We start from the raw sequence: 10,913 nt of genomic DNA, 5'->3' as shown, positions 1-10,913 counted from the left end.
GCGAAAGTGTTATCAGTTCAATAGGGCTGTTGGTTCTGCCCAGTGGTTCTGCGCAGACATAGCTCACATACTGGTAGTAAGTTCGGTACTAGGCTCATTGTGAATTTGAAGGAGACCGGCGGTGCCGTTCCCTCATTTACGAGACGAGCTGTTGTGAGTTTGAAGGTGACCGGCGGTGCCGTTACCTCACTCATATAACAAGATATTGTGAACTTGAAGGCGACCGGCGTTGCCGCTCCCTCATTCAGGAGACAAGGTGTGGTGAATTTGAAGGAGACCGGCAGGTGCCGTTCCCTCATTCATGGGACAGGGTGTTGTAACCACCCGTCGTAACCACCCGTCAGTTCGAATGAAGTGTCTGTATATGTGGTGGCCCGTTTTCCTTACCGGCCACCCTGCCCGAGCAGTGTTATGGTCCCCGGTTCCCTGGGATACATATGCTGTATGCGAGGCGCGCACGGCGTTGACAATATGTTCCCGTAGCGTAAGGAACTTACGCAATACGAGAGAACCTCTCGTAAGAGAACGATACTCGGTTACTTAACGTAACCTCGGTTCTCTCTAGAAGAGGGAACGAGTATTGCGTTCCTTGCCGTGCGCCCCGCGGGCTTTTATGCTTCAGAACTACGAAAACCGAATATGCAGCCCGTGAGCCCTGCTTATATACACGTGGCCACGCCCCACCTGTAGGCAAATGAAGCCAGGTGGGCGCGAAGCGCCCTCATTGGTCGCCACGTCACGCGGGCTCACCGATAGGCTGCTGCAGTTGCCAGCAGAGCAGCCAATAGCACGCTGGAATAGCCTGCTATGGTCTGCCAGGCTGCCGCACTGCGTTGACAATGTTACAAAATTAAGGATAATTTTGGGTTTTTCAGAAATCTCGAAGAAAGAATACTTTCCCGTAGCGTAAGGAACTTACGCAATACTCGTTCCCTCTTCTAGAGAGAACCGAGGTTACGTTAAGTAACCGAGTATCGTTATATTGATCTATTATTAAATCTGTACTAAGTAGCCTACTCAGACATGTTTTAGCTGCTATAAAATGTCAATTTTGAATAAAAATGAATAGGCCTACACCCGATTTAATCATTGTTTTAGAAGCAGATTGTTAATGTTATTTTTGTAAAAAATTACGACTTCCCAACCTGTAAATATGAACTTTCCAGGAGGACTATAAGCGTAATTCATGATATCTGGTGCCCGAAATAATTGTGTGAGATATGTTTACACAGGCATAGATGTATAGCCTCAGATCCTTGTTTTAAACTACTTATTTACATGAAGTGTTTCTACTGGAAATCTGTCATGTGACACTATTAATCCTCAGTGAAAGTCCATGAAAGAGAACGCATACATTGGCATCAGGGTTCCAGCAGTTGTACTCGAGTACTGAGTCTCGTAAAGGCAGATGTGCACCTTCACAGATGGTCTCTGTTATGGGCAAGTAATGTAATTTGGAAGACTGTAAACTTTAACAGCTTCCAATTCCCACACTGTGTATTATTAATTATATTCACGGTCAATAAAGTTGGAATGAGACAAGAAATGTTGTGCAGGCCTACTATTAGTGGTGGCAAAAAAAAAAACACAACTTAACCTCAAAGTGAGGCCTCAAAGCTGACCTTTCAAAATATTGACATTTTATACATAAATTAAGTGTTTATCTTCTTTTCAAAAGAGTCATGCTCTCACATCCCTAACTGAACTGCAATAATATCAAATATGATTCAACATCAAAATGAATTAGGGCAGCTATTATTTCGGGTGAGACATGTAGGTGTAATGACATTTGTCTAGTCTACCCCATCCACACAGCTCATGTCTGATTTTTTTTTCTGGTTAATACTCAGATGTTTTCTGATCCTAACCTCCACCCCCATTGTGAAAAAGATGTACTCTTTAGCATCCTTTTAAAACTACTTTTAATACACTTTAGAATTAACTGAATGCCGGACACTTAGTGCCAGGCGCGATTCAAGTATTTTTTGCTAGTTTCAGCCTGACGCAGTTCTTTTTTTCATGTCCAGCGCCACGTTGTTTAAATAGCAAATGTACTCGTATCTGTTCGCCCATGGGTGTGCTGGTCTGAAAACGAGGTGTGTTCAGGTGCATTGTTGGCGCGTTGCTATTTTGAGGCACTGAAATACACTGCGCCATTGACCAACTTCAACCTGGTCTTAAGTCAATAGCGCAGTATTTTTTGTGTTATTTAAAGAGCACATTGGTAATATGCGCCTATAGGCGGGTGTACAACACGCGTACACTCTGCTTAGTTATTACACACACAGGGACATGCAACAGCACACAAACATCTTTAAATATTAAAAATAACAGGATTCCTCTCTGGAGAAGTGTTCAGTCTTTCCGCTCACAAATTCCACCATGTAAATAGTGAATCCGCCATGGTGTAAGCACAACTGGCTTTTAAAGGGAATGGGAGATGAGACTCTGATTGGTTTATTGTACGTTACGCCCAACACACCCATGACTCATTAAGAGACTAGGTACAATCCTTTTGGACCATGCGTCTGGCGCACAACCATTTTTTTTCATCGTTAAACTAGCAAAAGTGGATTCGGACACGCCCTAAGTGCACCTGCGCCATGTGCTCAGATTGTTAAAATAGGGCCCCATGATATTTAGAATTGAATTAAAAATGTATTATAATTTAAGTTTATATATGAAGTACAGCACATTCAATACAATTAAGCACACTTATTTTTAACAAGGGCCGTCATGTATACACCAGTCACATGACTAACAAGAATGAAACTAGGTAGACAGTGAACAACTGAGGGCGATTCCAGCTTGTTGTCAAAGAGAAAGAGACACTCAGATATGTATAGGTTTATTAAGTTAATAAATATTCTTTTAACATGGAAAAATGAAAATATTTCACAAATACGCATACAAAAATCCCACATATATGGTGAAAAATAAAGCTGTACTATTCTAGTATTCAATCATCAGAAATAGCTTGAAGTAGTTTTGGTTAACAGTTCTCTATTAGTGTAATTTTAAGATGTTTGTCCGTGGATGAAGAAGTTATTTTTTCCAGAATTCCGGGGACAGCCATTTCCATTTATCAGTCTACAGGAAACAACAGGTATGTTATTACAAATGTCATAAGATAATATTCTATAACTATCTCTTAATATTGCATTCCACTAAGAATCTTTATTAAAAGATTAAAACGTTATGCTTAGCAATTTTATACCAATATTCCACCAACACTCACCTTAATGGCCCGGGCAGAATTAATCTGCTTCGGTTTTAAGTCTGTTAGCGTCTCGTAGGTATTAGTGTGTGAATTCTCCTCTTGTCTCGCTGTAGGTTGTGAGTCTGGAAACTGCTCGTACGTGTCGTCAACCAGGAAGCGATTCGGAACGGGTTCAAGAGGCACCTCGGCATACGTAGCATCGCTTTCCTGCGTGCTGACCATTCTCATCCCCGCCATGTTTTGGTTGCCAGGTGGTCTGGCTAATTGATACAGTGATGAATTACATAGTATATCAAGGCTGTTGCTAAGACCTGGCAACATGTTGGTGGTGGGAATGTTGAGCTGTTCCCTCTGTACGTGGGAAGAGAGCTGCTGTTGGCTTCTTTTATTAAAGTGTCCTTCTTCTTCACAGTCGTCATCCAGGACCGGCAGGGATTTACTTCTGCAGTTCGGCACTATGAGCTCGGAGTAAATGGTTCCTTGGTTTGTGGCAGGGCTTTTCTGTTGTCTCTGGGCTCTGAGTTCCCTTCTAGCGGTAAGTGAAATGTCTTTGCCCTCTGTTGGTGTTCTGACTCTTTCTTTAGGCTTCTGCAGGTCTACTGTCGTATACAGCACGCTTTCTGCGCTGGACTTTACATCCAATGAGGCGGCTTTCAGAGGAAGGCTTTTCCTTGGCATTGGAGGTACTGCCTGTGGAAGGCAATTATAATTATCCAGATGTGAAGCCACAGCCAGATGTTTAAGCACTTTCATTTACAGTCACACTTTATATTAGGTACTCTTTCACCACCAGCGTTTTTTTAATAAGTTGTCAGCCACCACCAGCGTTTTTCGTGGTTCCCAGAATATTTTGTAGTATGAATATCTGAACATGCAATATATCAAATGAAAGAACAAACCCTCTGCCCTGTTTTATTCTAGCTCTAGCTTATGTAATCATATGCATGCATAAAAAAATATATATATTTTACATATACATATAATTATATATGATATCGCTTGTTTCTTCATCTTCTTTGCATGTGTTTTGATCAGGAGATTCACTACTCTTTCAGAAGATGAGTAATTAAATTACAAGTAAATTGTAAGTAAATAAATTACATATTGTGACTTTGAATACTAAGTAACAACATGTACTTACTATAGGAATAGGATTTGGTTTAGGGTTAGTTACATGTAAGTTACGTGTTATAACTATAGTAACTACAAAAAATAAGCATTTTCCGCTATTGAGGTGGGATACGGGTAGGGACAGGTTTGGTGGTGTGGGTAGGTTTAAGACAATATTTAATATGTACAATATTTACCCAGTGCTGGGGTGCTAAATAACCCGGAAATTTTAGTTTTTAACCCAGCATTGTTAGTGTAATTACAGATAATAATTGCAGCTGTTATTGAATGCAGGTAAAATGTAAAAACATGTATTTTTGTATTAAATTATTAATTTATATGGTATTACATAGTAGTTACAGACACCATGTGACCATATTTATGCACAATTATAATCAGTAAAGTATGCATATAAATAATAAACTGAAATAAATAACTAAATTAATAAAAAACAAAGTAATCAATCAAATAATTGATACAAGTAACTAATAGCTATTAAAATGAATTACAACACTATGATTTCAAATTGAATTTAAATGATTAAATAGCAAATGTGACATACCGCTGTGTTTCTGTTGCCCTTGGGCGGCAAGGCAGGAGGTTGCATTGTGTCATGTTTTATACGCGGATCGTCCCAAATATCCTTCACAGCTCTAACACTCACTCCTGGCTTTTCCCTCATGTCAAAGTGAATTACATCATACAGCTCGCTTGTGGAAGACTGCAACACAAAATAAAATAATGTTTAGAAAAGCAATGGCACTTGGTAATATGCTTGCCTTATACATATATTCGTTCAAAAATACTTTTATAAGTAATATTTTAAAAAGAAGTCTCTTATGCTCACCATCACCAAGGCTGCATTTATTTGATTAAAATACAGTAAAAACAGAAATACTGTGAAATATTATTACAATTTAAAATTTCTACTAGAATATTCCTGCGATCAAAGCTATATTTTCAGCATCATTACTCCAGTCTTCAGTGTCACATGATCCTTCAGAAATCATTCTAATATGCTGATTTGAAATTTTTTTTATCATTATCAATGTTGAAAACAGTTGTGCTGCTTAATATTTTTTGTGAGAATGTGATAATTTTTTCAGGATTCTTTGAAAGTTAAAAAGATCAGCATCTATTTGAAAAGGATATCATTTGTGACATTATACTGTTTGTTTACTGACACTTTTGATCAATTTAATGCATCCTTGCTGAATAATTTCTTTAAAATAATTTCTTACTGACATTAAAACCTTTGAACGCTAATGTAAAAATAAAAAGGATTTTATTAAAATATATTATTATTAGTGCTGTCAAATCGATTAATCACGATTAATCGCATCCAAAATAAAAGTTTGTGTTTACATATTATATGTGTGTGTACTGTGTAGAATTATTATGTATATATACAGTAAATGCACACTCATTCATGTATATATTTAAGAAATATTTGCTATACTGTATATATATTTATATAATTTATATTATAGATAAATATACGTATTTTATATATAAATATATATTATGTAAACAAACTTTTATTTTGGATACAATTAACTCAGTTGACAGCATTGTTATACATTTGTAGGCTATATATACAGTACAACCTCACCTCAAAACATGAGAGTGTCAAATATTCTCCAAATGGTTCAATGGGTCTGGTCTTGTAATATTCAATGAGGCTAGTGAGAGTGTCGTGCATCTCTGTGTCGCCCGTCACAATAAAGCGTCCATCTTTATTCTGATTGATGACAAAGTGCCGACATCGATCGCGACCTCTGAAAAAAAAAACTATTATTTGCACCGTTTAAAAACAATTCAGTGAATTCAACATGTTTAGATATATTCAAAACATTCTGATAACATTTTAAGAATGTTTAACATCACACGCTAAAGATTAACCCCAGAAAAATGCTGGAACAACAACAAAAAGTTTGCATTTGAAACGTTTCAAGGAAATGCAAACATCTGGTTATTAGCTGAGTCATTTGGGAGGAACAGAAAAATGCTAAATGGTAGGCCAAAAAATACTGATGACACCCCAGGCCTTATTTTGTTTCCAAGTACACTTACTTGTATGAAAGAATGTATCCAGTGGCTTTATCACTGAGGCGAATGAGGAAACAGCCCAGTTCCTTGTCTTTCAGATGCTCTTCTGCATCCCTGTGAAACACGACACCATGACAAATTATGATAGAGTTCCAACTTTGAATACTGCTTGCATAACATTATGAGATAACGAAAATTCCAAAAATAAATGTTCCAAAAGAGTTTTTCGCTGGAACCATTTTTGGTTCCAAAGAACCTTTCGATGAACAGTTCTTAAAGGGATAGTTCACCCAAAAATGAAAATTCTGATCTGTTGGTAAGCAGACAGTTGACAGTAGCCATTGACTTCCATAAAAATACTATGAAAGTCAATGGGGCCCATCAACTGTCTGGTTACCCAACATTCTTCAAAATATCTTCTTTCATGTTCAACAGAAGAAAGAAACTCATACAGGTTTGGAACAACATAACGGTGAGTAAATGATGACAGAATTGACATTTTTGGGTAAACTTATTTTTTGCTTAGTGTGAAGGATATTTTAAAACCCCTTTTCACTATAAAGCAACTTTTGTGGAATGAAAACGTTCCATGAATGTTAAAAGTTCTTCATGGAACCATCAATGCCAATATTTACAATAAAATTTCATTTGTCACATTAGTTAAATACATTAGTTAACATGAACGAACAAAGAAAAATACTTCTACAGCATTTATTAATCTGAGTTAAAGTTAATCTCAACATTTACTATTACATTTTTAAGATCAACAGTTAACATTATAGTTAATGAAATAACATTAAAATGAACATTTTGGTGACACTTTATTTTAAGGTGATGTCGTAACACGTAATGTACTTACTATAGTAATACCAGCAAATTATGCATTATTAGTAACTAACCCTAACCTTAACCCTATAGTAAGTACATCCTAATATTACTCTGTACTTGTTTGTGTACACTGTGTTACACTGTAACAATGTCAGCTAAAAATAAAGGGTTACACTTTATTTTTAAGGTGTCCGTGTTACAGTGTAATTATATATTAAAGTACTGGGCAATACTAACTAACTACATGTACATACTATAGGGTTAGGGTGTGGTTTAGGTTAATTTCATGTAATTAAGCACAATTTATACTACAGTACCTACATGTAACGTGTAAAATAAAGTGTTACCAAATAAAGTATAAGCCTATCATTGTTGGTTAATGCATAAACTAATGTTAATGAGACCTTATTGTAAAGTGTTACCTATCACCCCATGTTTTTAAACTATAAACAAGCTTTTTTCTTGGAAGAATTGTTATTTTATGCTAGAATAAAGCTGTCATAACATCCCTTAACAGATTTAAAACAGGCTAAACGCTTGTTTCTCAGAAACATTTCTTACTTTCTGCTGATAAACCCTTGGAACCATTCGGGGAAGTTGCCGTTGTGGAGAATTAAAGGCGCCTGGGTCTCTGTAAACCACTTCAGGGCCAGTTCCCTCAGTCTGCTCTCCGTGTTTTCCTGGACGTCTCCTTCAGGCTGGCTGTGGTCCATCCTCACACGGTCCTGTGTCAATACAGAAAGGCAGATGAGACGACGTACACGACGTCCAATGCCACCGGCCCCAAACGCTGCAAGTCCTCATCAACAGTCTCATTTGCCTATTTTTCCGGCGACGTCATAAAACACCTGTGGCAGTTTCAACAGAGCCATTGTTCTTGTGTATCATGCCAGAGAGGAGTCAGTTCGGCGTGGTTATATTTTACCACTCAAGGCAGGGAAAGCGAAACGCCCGGAGGCATGTAAATTTCCCATGAATTTCGTGTATCGCTATATCTCCGCTCGCCACATGTCTTGTAACTTTTGAGATGATCTCGGGAGCTCAAATTAGATCACATTACAAGTGATACAGCTGTGTAAAAGAGATGACCTGTGAACTTGAGAGGAAATGACTTCATACATCCACTAAAAATCACCTTGACTGATTCACAATGACATTCTGGGGGTGAAGTCAAGTGTGATTCAAGTGTCCCATGTCATGTACCTTTATGCGAAACACCAGGCAGGAGTGGAACCTGGGCGGTTTGGGCCTCCTCTGGTCCATCGGATGTGTTCTTGTGAGGTAGTTAAGCTGCGATTTAGAGCTGTACTGTCTTTTGCAGTGTCCGCTGGTCCATAGAGATCCTATGAATATATAATTGTAAAACCATCAGTTCATTTCCCTGTACTTTTGTCTTCCTACTCGTTTGTTATAGGTTCCTTTTTTCACTTTTTGTATTGATTGTTCCGTTTTTTTATTAATTAAAATGTTTGTAAATTACTTTGTTAATGACATAGAAGTTTACTCAATATTATTTATGTATTTTATTAATTATTTCCAATTCACTTCTGTGGAAGACGGTCATACAAACCCAATTGTTGGTTCCTTTTTTCTTCCTTTCTTTTTTATTGATTGGTTGGTCAAGTTATTGAATTTAACTTTTTTTTGTCATTTAATTAAATATAATAATTTTTTTGTTAAAAACTTCCATAAATACTGACTCTTTTTTCTTTTTCTTATTTACTTTCTTATCTTGTTTCTTATATATATATATATATATATATATATATATATATATATATATATATATATATATATATATATATATATATATATATATATATATATATATATATATATATATATATATATATATATATATATATATATATATATGTATATATATATATATTAGTGCGGGGAAAATTAATCGCGATTAATCTCATCCAAAATCAAAGTTTGTGTTTACATAATATATGTGTGTGTGTGTGTGTGTTATATTATTGTGTATATATAAATACACGCATGTATATATTTAAGAAAAATAATTATATTTAATATTTATATAGAAGATCAATTATATATACAGTATATACATTCAAATATTTCTTAAATATATACATGCATGTGTGTATTTAAATAATTATACATTATACTATAATTCTGTAGTATCTTTAACCTTTTTAGTTTTTTATTTATGTTGTAATGCCTACATTTTTCCATGTAGGCCTACTTCAAGTTAAATGGAACAATTTAAGTAATTTCCTAATTTTACACCACCATAATTTATTGCCATATTCACAAGCAAAAGCTGAATATATATTACATATATACCATACTTAAATAATTAACAAAAATAAGGTAACACTTTATTTTACAATATCCATGTTACACGTTACATTTAGTTACTGTAGTAATTATAAATTATGCATAATTGCTTGTAACTGACCAAACCCTAATCCTAACCTTATAATTACAGATAATTATTGTTACTGAGTACTTCAATGTATAATTAATTAGGCTGTGCCACGGACACACTAAAATAAATTGTAACCAAAATAATGATTGTAGATTAAAATCCCTTCAAACCATCACACAATCTAGAGCATGGAATGGCGGAGACGTACCTGTTGGTGTACGAAGATGCGTGCAGTGTGATTTGAGTGTCATGTTGCTCAAGATTAAAACTGTCCTCAAGTCTCTCACACGCCTGATACACTTCTGAAGAACATTATGAAGGTGTGTTGACTGTTATACCTCGCTGACATTCACCTCACACATTGTTCCACACTGGGTTTGGAAAAAGAGAGTGTTAAACAGAGGGTAAGACGCTCAGCTCACGGGTGAATGACAGCGCGAGGGAGGGAAGGAAAAAACCCAAACTTCGTATACAGATCACAGCTTACAGTTTCCTGAAGAGAAATGGAACACACAGAGGAAAGAAATGTGGTCTCACTGCGCGCACACACACACACACACACTTTCTGTTTGTATCGGTGGGTTATGTACTTGCAGGAAGTGTAAATTTCAAAAACTACATAGCCCAAACATAATTGTGATACTTCTAACTTAATGTCCATAAATCATTTGGGTACTTAGGTTAATCTTAATGTCTGAAAGTCATTGCATTAGATACAAAATATTAAGCCAAGTGGCATTTAAAAAAACAAATAATATTTTCAAACAAATCATTTCACAGAAAGAAATGTAAATAAATAAACATTTGGACACTTTAAAAAGCACAATTTAGTATTAATATAATATAATATAATATAATATACATTTATAATTTTTATATTATTAATTTACAATATAATGAAAAAAAAGTATATATATATATATATATATATATATATATATATATATATATATATATATATATATATACATATATCAATGAATGTTGATGCTTTAGCCACACCTGAAAACAAACTAAAAATATGATATAATGTATAAATAAATTATAATTTTCATTAAAAGACTTAATACATTTAATTTATTTATTTATCTATGTTTTTATAAATGTTATATGTTTTTTTTATATATATATATATTTAATACATAATTAAATAAATATACATTTGGATACTTATGCCGCACTTAAAATGTCCTGAATTATAATTTATAATTCATAAAAAATAAATTAAATGTATTTACTCATTTATCTATTATGTTTTTTATTGTATTCATTATATATATATATATATATATATATATATATATATAT

At 34.9% G+C, this 10,913-nt stretch overlaps 1 protein-coding gene across 1 annotated transcript; it reads right to left on the bottom strand.

The window, feature by feature from the left end:
* Positions 1 to 2,831: 2,831 nt before the first annotated feature.
* LOC307121588 (uncharacterized protein) lies at positions 2,832 to 10,031 on the bottom strand. The gene is made up of 8 exons (XM_079809217.1): positions 9,814 to 10,031; positions 8,411 to 8,550; positions 7,769 to 7,932; positions 6,404 to 6,493; positions 5,943 to 6,108; positions 4,893 to 5,051; positions 3,239 to 3,910; positions 2,832 to 3,090 (listed from the first exon to the last, which is right to left on the bottom strand). The coding sequence occupies exons 1-8, from the start codon at positions 9,854 to 9,856 to the stop codon at positions 3,046 to 3,048; spliced, it is 1,479 nt and encodes a 492-aa protein (XP_079665343.1). The 5' UTR covers positions 9,857 to 10,031; the 3' UTR covers positions 2,832 to 3,045.
* Between the last annotated feature and the right edge of the window lie 882 nt (positions 10,032 to 10,913).

The sequence above is a fragment of the Gobio gobio genome (genome assembly GCF_949357685.1).
Source record: "Gobio gobio genome assembly, chromosome: 25".
NCBI classification, from domain to species: Eukaryota; Metazoa; Chordata; class Actinopteri; order Cypriniformes; family Gobionidae; genus Gobio; species Gobio gobio.
Note: the sequence above shows the minus strand (reverse complement) of the source record. Positions and strands in the feature narration are given on the sequence as shown.

Coding starts and splice junctions, on each gene's coding strand:
- LOC307121588 (XM_079809217.1), bottom strand. CDS start 9,856: ATGACACTCAAATCACACTGCACGCATCTTCGTACACCAACAG. Junction 7,933..8,410: donor GCCTGGTGTTTCGCATAAAG/GTACATGACATG, acceptor GTATTGACACAG/GACCGTGTGAGGATGGACCA. Junction 6,109..6,403: donor GGATACATTCTTTCATACAA/GTAAGTGTACTT, acceptor TTTTTTTTTCAG/AGGTCGCGATCGATGTCGGC.